Source organism: Triturus cristatus, chromosome 4_2 (genome assembly GCF_964204655.1).
Source record: "Triturus cristatus chromosome 4_2, aTriCri1.1, whole genome shotgun sequence".
NCBI classification, from domain to species: domain Eukaryota; kingdom Metazoa; phylum Chordata; class Amphibia; order Caudata; family Salamandridae; genus Triturus; species Triturus cristatus.
The window spans coordinates 265557997-265576905 of NC_140586.1; the positions used below are offsets into that span (position 1 = coordinate 265557997).

General features: G+C 44.7%; 1 protein-coding gene across 2 annotated transcripts in view; it reads left to right on the plus strand.

Annotated features, from left to right (window-relative positions):
• The window catches only part of ABCA4 (ATP binding cassette subfamily A member 4), a 1118748-nt gene that overhangs the window by 1017529 nt on the left and 82310 nt on the right, over positions 1-18909 (plus strand). For both annotated transcript variants that reach the window (XM_085601480.1, XM_085601481.1), the window contains 4 exons: positions 1084-1207; positions 8848-8977; positions 10326-10446; positions 15480-15542. In XM_085601480.1, the coding sequence (XP_085457606.1) occupies positions 1084-1207; positions 8848-8977; positions 10326-10446; positions 15480-15542 (438 nt within the window). The remainder of the gene's footprint in view (positions 1-1083; positions 1208-8847; positions 8978-10325; positions 10447-15479; positions 15543-18909) is intronic.

Sequence of the window (18909 nt, forward strand, 5' to 3'; positions counted from 1 at the left end):
AAATAGTTCCACTATTGAAACATTATTCCACTCAAGCTGCAAGGTTTTCAACTCAGATTTGATCCTGTTGAGTATGCTTAGAACACAGTTTCATATTGTGCAGTGATATTGAAAGAGCCTTTCAAATTGTATCTCGCGCCATGCATGCACATAGTTGGATCAATCCTGCTTTCATTTATGGCAGCCTTAAGGATTTCAGTTGTATGCAACACATTGTTATAGTTGAGAGGAAAGAAGGAACATCAGCAAGCCTTTATAGTCACCCATGGGACAATTTTCCTAGCATCTACAAATTGGTGAATTTCCAGAAGATCCAAAATAGTCCATTCTACAGGTTTGTAATCTTTAATATCCGAGTAGATTTCTGGACCATTATAGGCCATTTTGCCACTCTGTGGGATCCTCTTTTTTTTAAATATGTTTTCGTTTGTTTTTTTGTTTTGCTGTTCATATTACTTATTCTGATTATTGATCAATATTGTTCATTATATTAATGTAATAAAGGCTATTATTAAAATCCTTTTTACATAACCCAAAAAAATTAAAATACTACCTTGGGTCAATAAACATCTAGGTTTAGCAATATGTTAAATTTCAGTCTCGCACCCTAGTATCATCTTTTGTGTATATTTCAAAGACGTTTGCCTTTCTGCCAAATATGCTCTTCCTCCTGCTTTGCTTTCTCGCGAATTAACAAATCTGAGATTAACTGTTTATCAGCTACATTGAACACTGATTTATGCTTCTGCACTATGCATGGGTCATTTAGAAAGTATATAATTCAACACTTGAAATATTAGAAAGGAAGTCTTATTCTGTAGTACTTGCTTGTAACACCTTTGATTCATGTACTATAAATATTAAACCAAGAAGAACATAAATGGTTAAAGAATAAAGTGTTTGCCTCTCTTAAACTGTGATGTAATTTATTGCTATGTATTTTGGTCTTACTTTTTATTAGATCTTTGTAATATTTGTAGAAATTTTGAATTAAATTAGATTTGAAAAGCATAGCTCAAATTTATTGAGTGACATATAAACCCCTTATATTGCAATCTCTTTTATTAATTGTTTGTATTTCAGGCTTTGCTGAAATTCAATGAAAGACTTAAAGATGTACTAATTATCTTTCCGCACTTCTGCCTGGGGCGAGGACTCATTGACTTAGCCTTGAATCAAGCAGTGACAGATGTATATGCTAAATTTGGTGAGTTAAATTACATGAGCTTGTGAATCATGTGCCAACCAATGCAGGCGTCTTTAACTTACAAATAAAATTGGATGGAAATCTCAGAACAATGGAATATACATTGAGTAATGTGAGCTGCTCACTTCTATTGGATATCAAAGAAAATAGGCCTAAGTATAGGACTTTCCCCTAACAAATATTTAATTGTGCCAAATGCATCTCACTAAGAACTTACCTTGCACCGTATTATATGTCTTATTTTGATTTCATCTTAAAGAGAGCCTTCATTACAGTAGTTCCTACAGCTCTCATGCTGCATGGAAGATGATTTAAAGAATTTTTGACTCTCAGCAATCATCACACTGAGGTTCACAGTGCAACACATCAAGAGAGTTTATCCAAAATAAATAATTTTAAAAGGGACATTTTGATAGAATGGAGTTGGAGAGTTTACTTCTCTCAATCGAGACCTCATTCCCAACCCCGTTTATCGTTTGTAGAGCTGTCACTCTAGCTGCACCTTAAGGAAGATTTATAGGCATTTCCCCCACCATGCACAACACTTTCTTTTTTTTATAATTCTTTTTATTGTTATATGACAAACAAAAAAATCAGCACTGAAACAAACAGCATGTAAATAATTTACAGCCAGGAGGAATTCATTCAATGACATGTTGGCAATATAGAGCAGCAATCAGAATAACACCCTAGAGCTTCAGGGGGTACATTTATGGTGAGGACAAGTCATCCAGGCTAGCGCTACGTGGTGGACTACAAATCTCCATACGGTATGTATTCCAGGCCCCCCAAATTAATGACCATTTCTTTGGGCAACCTCTTGCAATATAAACCGTCTTTTACCGGGGCATGCACCAGTCCATGCTTTTCTTCCAATCCACCAGTGTAGTGGGGTTGGTGACTCCCCATTGCTGAGCTATATTCCTTTTCACCAACATAAGTCCTAGTGTTACCAAGATCCTGCCCATTCTCCCCAAATCTGTGGGTTCCCATACATTTAATAGGCATCTCTTCGCCTCAGGGCGGATAGCAAGTCCCAACACTTCACCTAGTACTGTGTGTATTTGACGCCAATATCTCTGAATGAGGTCGCACTCCCATATAATATGAATGAACGTTCCTTCAGAGCCACATTGCCATCTGCATTAACACCCTTCAGCCCTCCTTATTCGGACCAGGCAGGGTCCAGTGATGTATACCCTATGTAGGATTTTGAGCTGGATGAGGACAATGCCTCCTGCCATTCCTCGTCGTCTAGTTTGAGGCCATCCCCTTCCCACTTTCCTCTGATTTCCTGAAGGGGGTGAGCTGCGTTATTGATGAGTTTCTTGTAAGTGAGGGAGATCATTTTTTCTGGTAGGTAACCATCAAGCAGTCTGTCCTTAAGAGGTGTATAGTCTGGGAGAGAAGAGCCTTTGGGTATGTGTGTCTGCAGTGCATAGCAGACCTGGAGGTAGCGGAAGTATTCTGTGCTGGCGAGTTCATATTTCTGCTGCAGAGTGGCAAAGGTCACCACAGCACCCTTTACCCACAAGTCCCCGATGGTCGAGATCCCTATCAGGTCCCATTTTTCAAAGCCCTTTGACTTCCAAAGATCACCTAGTATCTCGGAGTCCCAGAGAGGCGTGGCTGATGTCAGTTTCCGTTCCCACCCCAGACCCTTGGTGGCTGTGTGCCAGACCTGTATCGAGTGTTTCGTCGGCCCAGTCAGGGGGAAGCGTTCTGTAGTAGTTCCCACCTGGGAGAAGCCACCGGTCCATCGCGTAGCCCGGGTCATCCATCTTGCGATATGTGCCATGATTGATGGCCGCAAAGTGCGCCACCCAGTAATATTTCTTAAGGTGGGGGAGGCTTATTCCACCGTTGTACCAATTAAGGGCGAGTTTGTGAAGTGCTATTCGGGGCTTCCCTCCCCACAATAATTCCCTCTGCATAATCTTGATTTCTTTGAAGTAACTAGTGGGCACTGGGTCTGGGAAATTCTGTAGTACATATAAGAAGCGGGGCAGGGACATCATCTTGAAAAGTGCCGCCCTGCCCAATAGTGAAAGAGCGAGTGTCTTCCATGCGGCAGCGTCCCGCTTCAGTCTTTGCAGTGACGGGAGTAGGTTACGGCTGTAGCAGAGCTGGGGGTCGGACGTCACATATATTCCTAAGTATTTAAAGCCCTCAGTGGTGATTTGAATGGGACAGTCCTTGGGGACAGCAGGGGGGTCCCCATGCAAAAGGTAAATAAGAGACTTGCCCCAGTTAATGGAATATCCGGAGAACCTACCGAAAATTGCAAGGATATCAAACAATGCGATTAGTGACTTTTTGGGAGCGGCTAGTAACAGGAGGATATCATCTGCATATAACGAGGTGCGGTCCTCCCATGATGGAGCCCACCTCAATCCGCGTATGAAAGGGTCCCTCCGGATCCATGCCGCCAGGGGTTCCAACGCCAGGGCAAACAGGAGGGGGAAAAGTGGACATCTTTGCCTGGTACCTCGACCCAGTGAGAAAAGTGTAGACTTTCTGTTGTTCCCTACGACCTGCGCCAGGGAATTGGAGTACAGAAGCTTGACCCACTGGATAAACCCCTCCCCGAATCCCATCTTCGTGAGCACAGCAAAAAGGTAAGGCCATTCTATAGTGTTGAATGCCATTGTGGCGTCCAACAAGACTATAATCGCTGGTTCTTGTATCTTGCCCAGTCGTCCCATCACGCCATGCACTCTTCGGAGATTCAAGGCTGTGTTGGGTTGTGGCATGAAGCCCGACTGGTCTGGGTGTACAAGGCCACCTATCACTTTAACAAGGCGGTTGGCCAGTAGGTTAGCAAGGATTTTGGGTTCAGCATTTAGGAGGGAGATAGGTCTATATGACGTACAGTCCGACCTAGGCTTGCCTTCTTAATGGTTTGTGACGATTGTGGCTATCCGCTGGTCAAGCGGTAGCGCCACCCGCTCCCTGCTCTCTACAAACATGGACCTCAGACGAGGGGCCAATTTGTCAGGCGCCAATTTATATAGTTCGAAGGCCGTTGGGGCCCAAAGCCTTGCCTGCCTGGAGGCATCTAATGGCCGTCGCGATTTCATCATTGGTGAAGTCACTGTCTAATAGTGCTCATTCCTCAATTCTTCCGTGTACGTTGTGCGTGTGCGATATATGATACTATAGTGGGCTGCAAACGTGTCAGCGATGGCCTGTGTGTCAGTGAGAGATAGACCATCTTTATCGATTAGTTCAGGTACAAGTCTGGATGCCATCTCCCTCCTATCCAACCACGCCTGGAGATTCCCGGCTTTGTCCCCAAGGTCATACATCCTACCCTCGGTTTCCCTTGCAAAGGATTTCGCCCTCTCCGTGGGTATTGCTTTGTATTCATCCCGTTTGAGCTGCAAGGTATGGATCTTTTTCTGCGTCACCCCCTCCTCTAGTTCCTGTTCCAGTCCGAGGACTTCACTCTCTACCGCTACCAGGTCCTTTATTCTATCTTTACGTGCACCAGCTATCAGGCAAAGCGCCTGCCCTCTGACCACTGTTTTAAATGCTTCCCACAATGTCTGGGAGGAGTCAACCGTGCCCACGTTTTCCTGGAAGTATTGGCCCATAGCCTGCAGCAGGGCCTTGCGTATCCTAGGGTCTAGGAGATGCAAAGGATTGATGGGGGCTATCCTACCCTCCCCACCTCGTCCTAGCGCCATATGAGTCCATACTGGGGAGTGGTCGGAGATGCCTCTCGCCAGATGACTAATTTCACGATATATGTTAGTTGCGCTGCTGGGACGATAACATAATCAATACGGGAAAGGCTGTTGTGTGCACCCGAGTGAAACGTGTGTTGGACACTGTTGGGGTGGAATGCTCTACATGTGTCAGTTAAGCCGAGTGTCTCTAGGAAATCAGGCAATCATCTAGCTGCTATTTCAGTGTCCTGTGGAGGATATCTATCTAGTGTACCTGAGACCACAGAGTTGAAGTCCCCTCCCATCAGCAATAGTCCTTTCGGTAGTGAGAGCAACACCGCCCCCAGGTCTTTGAATGTGCGAGATTGCAGTCCTGGTGGTACATAGACGGACATACAGGTGATCGTGCGCTCTTCCCACTGTCCCGTGACACCTATGTAGCGCCCTAGGCCATCTGCCCATGTAGATTGGATCATGAAGGGGAGGGAGCTCCGCATCAATATACCCACATTTCGAGAGCCAGTAGTGAAGCCTGCGTGTGCCACTCGTTTGTAGCCCATATGTTTAGTGCCTTGCAGGAATTGCCCACCAGATGGGTCTCTTGGAGAAGGACTATGTCAGGGGCATTTCTCCTAATGTATTGAAGCACAACACAGCGCTTGATCTTGCCCCCTAACCCGTTTACATTCCAACTCAAAAGCTTGAAATTGCAGTCCCTGTGCATATGTGCGTGAGTGATCGGAAATCATCAGCTCCTCCCATATGACAATGCCTTTTCGTACCGATTCATAACAAACAAAACAAACAACAGTGCCCAAACCCCAACTACGCCCCTCCCTGCCCCCCTGTACTCTGGACCTTAAACTGCCCATGATTCTAACTCGCAGAGTGCCTGTCACCCAACTAGGAAACGAAAGGAAGAAATGTGGGGGTTAAAGAGTCGCTACATCCCCCCTCCCCCTCTCAAAGCGATTAGTGCCTCTTCGCTCCTCAAGAGGGGAGAGTCCCAAGAGTTGTGTCCCTTCAAATGCAATCAAGCCCCATGAGTCAGAGGCAGCCCCCATGACCTGATACCTGAAGGCCCCCGCTGATGCAGGGGACCATACAGTCGCGTGGTAAGTCCCAGTGCACCCCAGTCATGTGGTCCCTCCTTGTCCAGACAAGTTGGCTAGTTTTCTCAGCCGAGATTATGTTCCGTGGCCCCATGCCAACCCTCTTACCAGTCTGATGCCAATTCCAGGGTATCAAAGAACCAGGCTTTACCATCGGTCTCCACACGTAGGTGTGTGGGGAACAGCATGGAGTATTTCAGTCCCTTTTCCCGAAGCGTCTTTTTTACAGCCAGGAAGGATCGGCGTTGCTTCTGGACTGCCTGCGTGAAGTCCGGGAAAAAGGAGATCTTAGCGTTCTCGTACTTGAGCGGCAGACCTGCTCTGGCATTTTGAAGAATTATGTCCCTGTCGCAGCAGTTCAGCACTCGTGCCAGCATTGGCCATGGGGGAGCTCCAGGTTTCGGCAGTCCCCCCGGGACTCTCTGCGCCCTTCCAATAACGAACATTTTTTACAGTCCTTTGGGTTGGAGATGTGTAATTATAAGGTCCTCAACAAATAGGTCCGGTGCCTGACCCTCTGCTCGCTCCGGCACTCCCAAAATTCGCACATTATTTTGGTGGGTGCGTCCCTCTTAATCGTCGAGCTTACTCTCTGCAAACTTCCGAAAGGACTGCAGTTCAGGTATCTTGGTCTGCAGGTGTTATGTGTTATCTACCAGGCTTGTGGTGGTGATTTCCAGTTGCTTGACTTTTTCGTTGATCTTCGACTGGTCTGCCCTTATCAACGTGACGTCCGTGGAGATTATGTCCATTCTTTGTTACAGAGATGACCGCACCCCAGAGATGGCCTCCATGACATCTTTGAGTGTAAGTTCCGAGGAATTTTCCTCAGTTCCACTACCCACCTTATCTCTGGTCTGCTGGTCCTGGGGTGAGGCCTTTGGAAACGTGTAGTGGTCCAGTCTGCTCTGCTGGACCACCCTCAATCCCTTCGAGCCCGGCATCTTGGATTACTCAGGTGTCGTCCCTAGTCCCTGTCACAAGCTGCACCACACTCGGCCTGCAAACCTCTCCGGCGGTGACTCGTCAGTCCCCACTGGTGCTTTTGCTTCCGATGTCTCAGCAGGGATGGGGGCGGCGGCGTCCAACCGCAGCAGATCAGAGCCCATGGGCTTGCTGGTTATTTCCCCAGATTGTTCAGGGCCTCCAGCGCACCCAGCCCCAAGGCCAAAGCTTCAGCGATCCGCTAGGGAAGCGTCTCCCCAGTCGCACCAGCAAAGTCCTGGCCCTCAGTCGCACTCCAGTACTTCAGTACGGTCACTTCTACTTCTCACTGCTGTCCCACTATCCCACCAGGTCAGCGTAGGTGGGTTCAGTGTTGTTCCCGGGGGTTCCCGTCACTACGCCCCCCCCCCCCCCCCTACAGGCAGGAGCACACCGGCATCAAGGGTGTAGCACAGCTACGGCAATGAGAGCGTTTCCGGGCCTCTGACTATCACTGTGTGTTGGGCATCCCCGGTAGAGGTCGTATATGTTCCCGGGGTATAAGAGTTAATAGTTGGTATCGGGCGCTCCACTTGTGTATGGCTTTACGAGTGAGCGCTCCCGCCGTGTGCAGAAGTCCCAGGGAGCAAAATGTCCTCTCTGCTGGGCAGGGGCCCGGACTGGCGCACAATGAGCGCTGCCATGCGTCCTTACGTCGTCAGCCACAGCGGATACTCCACTGCCCGGCTGCAGCTCCTGTGGAGGCCGTAATCGTCAGCTGCCAGATATCCGAACGCCGGGGCCGCACAGCCGCGAATTTGGTGTTGTTAGGGTCAGCGGGGGCTCCGGTTCCCGTTTCGGAGCTCAGAGGGCAGATTAGTGTGCCTGATAGTCGTGGAGAAGGGGTTTTAGAATGGAGCTAGTTTAACCAGCAGCCGCCGTGCTACACTGCTTGGCCACCACACAACACTTTCTTGCTTCATAAATGGGTTCGCAATATAAAACATAGATGAGGTAGCAATAGCCTTCCAAGTGGAGAAAGCAAAGAGACATAGATGTCATCTAGAGTGAATGATTTCTTCTAGCATCAGAATGCAGAACAATGTATGAGGCCATTATTAATGTTATATGAATGTTGTTATTCATGTTGACTCATTTTTATAGGCTCTTGCCTTGGAGTATGAGATACAGATGGCTGGACAGTCCCAAAACATATGAACTAAATAAGTGGTGGCCAACATAGGTATTCAGCGTCTTCGAAATGTTGGAGCAAATTTACAAACGTCATGAAACACAGCACAGCAACCAAAGTTGCAGTGTTGCGTTGCATGAAAGGGCGAGAGCAGAACAGTGCCATATTCCCTAAGTTATAATGCTATTGTGTGCGTGATGTACATGTGTGTGTGTGTGTGTGATGTAAAGTGAAGCACATGGGCAAATTGGAAAAATATGGAGACTTTTAAAAGTTGCTGCACTTTGCCTACCAGGAGGAAGCATAATTTGTTGGCACAAATCACTGTCAAAATTTTTTTGCAGAAAGGGATTTGCATCAAAAACCATGGGTGGCTGCATGGGAATGTTGGTGAACCACCCATGGTACATCTGCTTCAAGTAAAGTTGTGCAAAGTAGAGCATAGTACTACTTTGTTTTACTTTAGGCAACTTTCCAACGTTAATCAAGATTTGTGTTGGAAAAGAAAGCTCACCACAACACTAAACTCACTTTGTATGTCTCCCTTTTGTGATGGAAACCTCAAAAACAAGTGTTAGCAAATCTGGCCTAATCTGTACTAAAAAAACACTGATCTAACATTCTTATTGTTTGTCTGCACTAACGAAGAATTAGTTATGTTGATGGATTCAATTACTTCAGTAATTTAGGGATATTGACAAAATAAATAATAATTATGATTGATTTATTTTCATCCTAAAGGTGAAAAACATGTAACAAATCCATTCCAGTGGGAATTTCTTGGCAAGAACGTGTTCGCGATGGCAGTAGAAGGAGTTGTTTACTTTGCTCTTAATCTCCTTATCCAGCACCGATTCTTTCTCACTAAATGGTATGTTGGTTAGTGTCAAAAGATTGCTTACAGCCCCCAGGTTTCAGGGCAGAGGCTCATTATTTTGTGGAATTATAATGTACATTGCTCTAGATTTTACTCAGAGAATATTAGCAACTTCTCCAAACAAATAAACTAAAGTGTGAACATTGGACCCAATTCACAGAACTTTATGCTCAACATTTGGAAACTTGGTGGTGAAAAAGTGCCTTTGAAGGCCCCCTTGTCTGACTCCAGAGGACATTTCCTCTCCTAAAGAGGAGTAAGACTTCTCTTTATCCTACTCTTCCTCCTCCTCCTCAGTGGCATTAGTGGTTGCCTTTAGTTGCTGAAGAGAAAGGCAAGGAAAAGGAAGGTTTTCGGTGGGTGCGGGTTGTCCTCTTGCCTAACTTTTATTCACGCCTAGTTCCCTAAACACCCCAAAGATAGTGAGTGGTCAGAATAGTATCTTTACCAAAGTCAGTGTGGGCACAGCTGTGGTTTTCAGTAGCTCATATTTAAAGTACACAAACCCTCACTCACATGGTGGCAAGTTTCCTCATGTGGAGGCTCCTGATCCTGGAAGAATGGCTTTTGTTCAGGCTCTTCAGCATACTTCTGAGCTGTTGTATTAGTGCTATTTCTTTTAATTGTCTACTACTTCTGGATTGCCATAACAGCAATACAATTGTGTGTAGTGGTTAAACAGCATTACTACCTGCCTATCAGATAGGTTGATAGATTTTAATTATTTTGACCCTATCTATTATCCACCGTAGATAGTTAGTCAGTTGGCATGTTTCTGCATTAACTATTTGCCTAACTTGGTCTATGTTCTTCACTGAGCTGTGATTTGAAGCAGAATATATAACTCTGAAGAAATTCGGGCCCATATGTGCATTAAAAACAGATTTTCCTTAAGAGCTAGAATCAATGTGCATAAATCAATGCACTATGTCACCACCATAACATTACAATCTCTGCATTACATTTGCATTTGCTCTAACTACTTTTTAGGGCATTTTTCATAAAGACTCAATTTTTCTTCAGCTTAGTAACTCAAGCTTGACAAAGTCAGGAACCCACAACCTGCATTATCAACATAATTACATTGGAATTGTCATATGACTTATTGAACTGGCCTTACTCGTTGACCCAGTCAAATCTTTATGCCAGTCACCCTCTCCATAATGAGTTTAGACTCCAAGTATTGATACCTGCTGTCGAATAGTAATTTCTTGATGTATGATCTCTGGAGCCAGGGAACATTATTCATTGGTTCTGCCTTGACTCCCCTTTGCTTTTGCCTTATTCATTTAAAAGTTATTGTTTGGCTTTGTTGCCTTTTACATTTGTTTTCTAAATGTAGGTTTTCAGAACCTCCTAAGGAGCCAATCATCGGTGAAGATGAAGATGTTGCACAGGAAAGGGAACGAATTACAAAAGGTGGAGGCAAAACTGATATTTTGAGATTAAATGACTTAAGTAAGGTAAGCATTTCTTATCAGCTTATTCATGTATGTATTTTTGTTTTTTGTGTATTGGTGATCGCATTGTCGCTACATGGCGCATAGAGGCCTCTTCATGCAAGCTAGGATTGTACATGCAAAGCAGGAAATATACCCTATATAATCCATATTACACATGAGGACAGTCCCCCACTTTGGTTATAAATTATTCATGCACAGTAGTAATAGAATTTTTTCTGTTACCAAGTCCACCATATAGCCTTATAGCCCGCTTCCAATGAATACACTTGTTGGTTAAGGTACTCTACGTGAATTAGGATCATGTCCAAGGCACCGTTCTATAATGATGGAGAGGGCCTTTAACAACCAGTGTAGCCCGAGGCAGAAGGGCTATAAACATGGGCGTCGAGTCACCAAAATGCCAGGGATAGCGGAAGTGACATCACATGTTTTGAACCCAATGACATCACAGGAAGTGATGTCATATGACTTTTGACACGCTGTCACCCTCCTCTCTAACTTTTCTATAATCTGTCATGTTTTTATCGACTGTTGTTAACTCTTGTTCACCCCTCCTGTCTATCTTAACTGTGTCTTTCTCACTGCTCTCCATATAATACATGCTTTCCCCTCTCTCATTGATGTCCTTTCTCACCTGCTCTGTCTCTTTTTCAACTCTGTTTCACCTTTCTCCCTCCTCTCCTACTCCCTTATTTGTCCTTTTTTAGTTGTCTATGTCGTAGTATTATTGGTGTCTCTTTCATCCCTCTTTGTCTCTCTCAAAAATACATCCTCCTGTGTTTGTCGCTTTATCTCACACTTCTCTCTGTAGTGTCTTCTTCCTTTTGTTATTTTACCCTTATTTTGCGTCAAAGCCTTTTACCTTTACCCCCTCTGTTTTTCCCTCTCCTTCTCTCCCCTGTATTTCTTTCTTTGTTTCTTCACAAGCTCAGGGGCAGCTGGAGGCACAGAGATGATCCACGCCCCTTGTAACAATAAATTATTATTTTCCAAGTTAGCTACTGTCCTCTGAGGTCAGGGTGTCACAGTGACAGTAATGGGGTCCGCAGGAGGCAAGCCAGGGGACACAGCTGCGACCCCTGGTGACTCTAAATGATGACCATCGCCATAAGGCTTTAAGAACATTCCGGAATGTTCTAAATTAAAGAGGGAGAAAATAAATCTACTGGCATTATTGGTCCTGAGCCACTTCATTTTCATCAATAGAGCTCTCAACATTCCAGTGTTATAATATATACTAGTTAATCAAACCTTTATTCAGACATCATTGATTTTGGCTAATGCCACAGGTCCCTGAGTGGAAATATCAAAGAAAACGTTCAACAAAATGATCCACAATGACGCTGACAAACTTCGTATATTCATGATTCAAGGGATTAGTGTGGTTCACATAATTCACGTAATTCAATTACAGTCATGATTTTATTTTAAATGTAAATACTCTGGAATGTATAAGTGCTTACCTTCTCACATTAATAATGTTTGGGTATTCTATGATGTTTTGTTGACAGTTTTGAAGGATACTTTCCTAAGTGTGATATTTCCTATTTGAGAAACTTTTGACATCAATGAAAAGTAATGTTGACAATATAAATGTTCATGTAGTACAATAAACTTGCGAATAGACAACAGTCTACTATTACTGTAAAAGAAAGAGCACATGATTTAAAGCTGAACATGGGTACCCTCCACAAGTATAAATAGGCACATTGGTGGCCGCCATATACAAAGGGTGGTGGGGCCGGCGGGTGGAACGTGGTAGGGTACGCGCGGGGGGTGAGTTAGAAATAATTTACTTATAAAAAAAGAAAAAATGTACCTTTAGTCACCGGCCGCCTCTAGCATCGCGTCACACCGCTTCTCCTCTTCCTTCCTGGTCTCAGCAGCCCCTGGGACAGACTCCGATCCAATCTCCGTGCTGCAGAGCAGCACAGGGATTAGCCTGAGCGGGCTAGAAAGTGCTCTACTCAGGCTAGGGAGTCTTTGGAGTTTCTCCAGCCCGGCTGCTGCAATGGAGTGCACATGTGTGTTTTGCTCGGCCTGAGACGGCGAGCCAAGCGCACATGAGCACTTAGGGAGTGGAGTGCAGGTAGCACTCCTCCTCCTCCTCTCTACAGCGCTGGCTCAGAGCCGGCAAATGCAGAATAAAATGATGGAAGAACATTGTTTTATTTTTCATTTGCTGGCTCTGAGCCAGGCAGTGGGGTGATGCTCTTCCGCCTTTGCGGAGAAGCCGCCACTGAATAGGCACTGCACAGACACACGTCTCTAATTAGTGGAAAGGCATGGGGCTGTGCTTCAAGTAACAGAGAAATACAGGCAGTTCCCAAATGAAGACTCACACTGCCAATGCGCGTGCATGCCCCGGAAAAAACTCAGCACGTGGGCCTGATGCTGTTCCAGAGTGCAGTGCATGTCTGACCTGCGAACACTCAAACCAGTTATTAATTAGTGCCGGTGTTTGCTCGTGCTAGGCACCAGCACTTCATTCTTAACAACAGGACCTATTTATGTTAGTCAACCACATGGTGGCACTGTGTGTCTATTTTAGGCAAAATATATGTTTAATAATTAAAAAGATTTCAGATATAATAATACCAGTATATCACGCCATTCTTACAGCTTTAGGTGAATTCCAATAGTCTCAATTGTCACAACTGTTGGAGGGTGATGGTTGGTAGTTAGCCTTGGTGCTGGCATTTGGCAACAGTAGCAATGGGTGTTGTGAGCTGCAGTGGCCTCCTGAGCAATACCGTAGGGCCCCAGCACGAATTATTTTTACATATTAAGCACTGCCTCAAACACATGTTCAGCTCCTATTTGTGGAGTACTGGCCACACTGACAGGGAGTGCGCACAACCTGCTGTATGAGGGAACTGAATGCACAACTGCATTTCCAGTGGCTAGCATAAGACTGTTCCAATGACCCACCTTCCTCCTCCCAAAATACTACTCACTAATACCCTAGGCCCAGTGAGCAAAAAAATAACTTAAAATTCTTCAGATGCCACTGTCCCCTTCTTCCCTTTTGTTAGTTTTCTAGCATCTTATTAGTCAAAATGTAAGCTGTGATGTTTATCAAAGAAATCCAGTTATCTTTGACTGATTTCAAATGTATCTTGACTTTTTTTAAACATATACATCCATGTGCTCCTAAAACAAGCTTATGTCATACCATTCAAAAAAAGAAAATTGATCTCAGGAATTTAGAAAATAAATCAATGAACCTATAAATGCATTCGGTGTTATAAACAAGGTCGTACTGGCCTTTCTGGCAATCTGGCAGTGCCCGAAGGGCTTGTCTAACAGTTTAGTGAGCAGGCCAAGTTTTGGCAGTTTGCAGGCTTGTTTTATGGTTTGATGGACCAGTTTTTATGGTTGATTTCACTGATATTACCACAAACATTGCCTGCAGCAAGCACACATGCATACAGGCTCCCATACCTCACAAAACACTTATAAAGAGTGTCTTTGCAATTTCAAAACTGCACCAATTTGCAAAGTGGGATACTTTTTAGGTATCTGATTTGCTAGCATGGCCCACTTTTGTTTTGGTGTTAGGGCCTCTTTTCTGTATGTAACGTTAGTCAAGTTCCTGAAGCAAAGAGGTACATGCTTTGAGGTGAACCGGAGTTTGTGTAAGGCAGGAGCGGCTCGTTTTCGTATGGCGGTGGAATGTCGATCCACTGCCGAAAAGTGACAAATTAAAAATAAAATGACCAAACTATTTTAATATAAATTTTTTTTTACTTTCTCCCCATTCCTCCGAGTCGAGTGTGGGGTGGGGCCATCCTCTCTATCCCAGCATCGTCAGCTAGGGAGGAAGAGTGGTAGGTGCACTTTAAGACGTCCGGCCAGACATGCGCACTTACCATTTCTCCACCTGGCTGTGTTGCACAGCCGGGTGGAGAACCAGTGCAGGCTCCAAGGCCCTAACTGAGTGGCATTACAGCCCGCTCAGGCCAATTACGGCGCTTCTATCATGTGAGAGCAGTGCCGTGATTGGGTGGGGACGGGAGGAGAGAGGCATTAAGGCAGCGGGAGCAGAGAAGCACCATGGTGGCATCTGGCAGCAGCAGCAGCGCAGGCAAGTTCTTTCATTTGTTTTTATTACCCCGCCTCACCAAGTGTTATTGGCAGTAGCCGCTACTGGTGTAAGGCTTCTGTGGGTAATTCTTTAGCTTAAGAGCTCTGGGTGAAGAGGGTTCTGTCACCAGCAATGCATCACGCTCAGAGCTTGTAGCCATGATTTATTCATTGTATGTGTGGCAAACTGGGGCTACCTGTGGTTCACAGGGTGATTTTACATTAAGTGCAAAGTAAGAGACACCAGCAGAAGTGGTTAGGTAAATTGATTAAACTGCTCCCAAGGAACATTTCATCACTATGTGCAATATAATCCCTTCCAATTAATTACAAAAATCAAAACAAGTAAAATGGTGCCCAGCACATGTTCTAGAATGGAGCTCAAAGTAAGTAATTGGGTGCAGCACGTAATTGGGTGCAAACAGTTTAGTATTTATTTTGCACTTTTTCCCGCTTGCGAGTAGGTTGCACATACTTATTACACTGCTTTGAAACCGCTGCCAGTTTTTGCACAAGTAATTTCCCATTTTCAGCATGAAAATCTAAATTGGTAGCGGGAGCCCAGAGCAATTGAAATTTTTATTCAATTGTTTTACCTACAGATTTAGCACCAAACAGGCCTAAATGGGCTTGTAAAATGTAAGGTATTTACCACTCGTGATATGTAACAATACCACAGGTGAGATATGTAAGAATACCACAGGTGAGATACTTACCAGAAGTGGTAAATAACTCAAAATCTTACATTCACTTGCAAAATTGGGAATTATATATGGAATCGGTGTTTACGAATCAAATTTTGCAAGGTTTGAAGTTCTGTGTATAATTTGTCTGTGGTTTTCACCATACAACTCCAAATTCTCTATTGAACTCTTGGTTACACTATCTAAAAGATTTGTATTTATATTTTTCATGATTCGCTAATGACATTCTTTGTTTCTTTTAAGACTTATGCAGGTAAACACAGCCCAGCGGTGGACAGGCTCTGCATCGGCGTCCGTCCTGGAGAGGTAGGTCCTCCTAATCCTCACAGTGGTACATACACACTAAGTAGCACAACACAAGGCACAAGATCATCACAATGAATATGACTATAAGTGTCATAGGACATTGGCGAGGCCTCTCTCCTGCGATCCTTAGGACAGCGACTATTGTGGCTCTTTAAAAAATGAATGAGGTTCTGTGTAAGAGGGTGACCTTTTGACCAATATTCCTTTGAATTTAGCTCTCAAAGCACTTTCCAAGATACTATTGACTTCAACACAGGAAAAACTAATGGATCCAGGTGCTGATACAAACAGTAGATTTTTTGTTGAATTTATCACTGTTGATTTCTGATGAACACTTCTGTCTGTAGATTCATCACCTCTCCTCTAGGCTGATCCAGAAAGTTGGAATAACTGTGCTGTGTCGATAGCTGGAACGTTGGCTGTGTCTTGGCATCAATTCAAGGAGTCATATAATGCACAGTCTGATTGAATGGAACTCGGTTACGTTTTCCCTGCGGCCTTCTTTGATCATTCCCTTTCAAAGTGATTGTTTTGCAATGTTTTTGACAACATGTCGACCCTGAAAATGTCAGGGTTTAAATTATGTCGAACCTGCCACAAGCAGATATCTCTCTCAAACCCATACATCTGCCTGTGGTGTACGGAGTCTGAACACAACTCTTCGTCATACAAAATATATGGATTCATGCACATTAAGGCTATCAAGGAGCAGGAGCCAAAGCTCTTCATGGCCGGGGCCCAAGACGAATGCTGGGCCAATTGTGTGTACAAATCCAGGTCCTATGCCAACTCACAGTCCAGCTCACCTTCAACCGGCAAACTCTCAAAATGGTCAACTTTCATAGATAAGGATAAGTCTTCCCAGAAGAAATAAGAGAAACACCACAAGCGGGACTCTTCAGTTTGCAGAGTCGCTCCTATTGGAGGGATAGGTCTTCCTGTCAGCAGGTCCATTCCTCCACTCTGGCCTTAAGGTCATTCTCAGGGTCAGAGTCAGTTTTGGTGAAGATGCAGTATTCAACACTGGCTCCTGGCACAGAGCTTCGAATTCAATTTCTGGAGTTTCCTTTTCCTGTAGTTGACTGTGTATACATTTCAGCTTTTACCTTGGCTAAACTGGCCCTCTTCCACTCTTCTCCGCATCCTTCTGGTGCATCTGCACACACTGCAAAGCCTCTAGCGCTCCGTCCCCTGCGAGCTTAACCCCAATCAACCTCAACCTCATTCTGACATTGTTTCAATACTGAAACACTTTTCCTGTTATTTTCTTGTGCCCAAGAAAAACAGTGGTTGCCATCCCATTCTAGACCTTTGTGTTCTGAGTGCCTTCTTCCGCAAGTCAGAATGTCAAGATGCTTTCCCTTGTGCTTTTGAACTTGAAGGCTGGATAGTGGCCCTCGACCTGCAGGATGCCTTTTTTCATATATGATCCTGCAGTCACACAGGAGGTACCTACATTTTGTGGAGGTCTCCACCCACCCACGATATAAATATAATTCCTCTGTTAGGGCTAACTTCAGCCACCCAAGTTTTCAGAGATAATTCAAATGATTGCAGGGCATCTGTGCAAGTGCAATTGCTGTATTTCCTTACCTCAATGCCCGGCTGTTAAATATGGGATGGCCACAGATTGTGTCAGCCCACCTGTAGTCCACAGTCTCCCTGCTCTTGAGCCTCAGGATAACTATCAACCTCTCTATGTTCCAATCCTAGCCTTCCCAGCATCTTCTCTTCATTGAAGTGGAGCTGAATACTTTGTCACCATAGTCCTTTCTGCTTCCTCAGTAAGTTCAGGAGATTCAGGCTATGATATTTCAGGAGAGAGCTCTTCCAGATGTGACAGTCTTGCACCTGCTCGGCCTCTTTGCCTCATGCATCATTCTGATCATTCTGGTGCCTCACGCTCAGTGGCACATGCATGCACTCCAGTGGTGTCTACACTTTCAGTGGACCCAGCACTGGGGAGTGCTGACAGAGAATATACAAATTTCCTTGGAGGTCTCATATCAAACTGCTCAAGTTTTGTGTGAATCTGCCAGACCCTCAACCTTCTCATGCCCACCATCTGAGATCAGTTGGTTCAAGTCCTAAAAGGCAACATGACCACAATATAGTACACCAATACCCTAGGTGGTGTGGACTCACATCCCCAGTGTGAGGAAGCACTGAGGTTAGGGTATTGTGTTGTGTAGTTCCTACAAACCTATATAGGATCTGCGCGTTTAGACAACATATAGTGTAGGATTGGAGTCAGACTGATTCTAGACACCCCTACCGAATATGTTAGCCTGTATACCAGCTAGCTCACAGTGCCACTAGAAACTCCTCTTACCAAAGAGAGAATAGTTCTTGGCAACTATCGAACATGACAACCCTGATCCCTCAGAATCGTGGAAACAGTGCCATTTTTCGCTCAGTCACTTGTGCTCACTTTGTCTCAGAGAGATACACATAATAAACGGTGGAAACTTTTCTCAATAATCATTTATTGAACCAACATCATTCTAGTGTAAAATAGGTGTGCTGAAACAACCAATAGACAGTAACAGATATAAATGATAATAAGCAGTAACAGAGTAAAAGGATGGTAGATTTCTACCATTGTGCTAAAACAATGAATACATGCAAGTATATAAAATACATGCCAGTAAAATGCATACTCCTACGATGCATCCCTAACTAGATGTACCTAAGCGTACCTAGCATGTATTTGGGTGTAAAGCCAAGAATCCCTCTAGGATAAAGTCAACCCCATTACCTGAAGTGAGAGACGGTGAGACCCCGTCCTGGTCTCGAGGTGGACACCCCGCAAGGGATGTCAGACCACTGCGAGCAGGAGTGTCTGCATGCAGGAGCCTCAGCGTCTCGCGTCAGTGTGTTGGCATGGAAGTCCTTTTCTTCTCTGACTACCTTAGCAAGAGATGCTGTATATATACCCGAGTGTTTACCCGCTGGGGATATACCTCGCTGTGTCATGTCAGACTCGGATGATGGAAGGAATGACCCTTGTACATAGTTTTATGCAGGAGATGGTAGGCCTGCTGTCCTGCTGTGATTCCAAGAATCCTCATGCATAATGAATGAGGCTTAATCTTTTCGGAGAAAACCCCATGTCATCTTTGGACATAACTGTAACTAGGCAAAAGGTCAGTACTAAGAACCGTTATGTAGTGTAATGGTAGGGAGAATATAGGTGAAAGGTTAGGTGACTACCTGAGCCTATATTAGGGTACCTATATGGAACATAACAATTGGGCTAAGGCTCATGATGTGTGGCAGATCAGGAACCACCTAGTGGGCTCGCTAAATGTGTGAGCAGACAATCTCAATCACCACTATCTTGACTACTAAAAGTGGCGTTTTCACC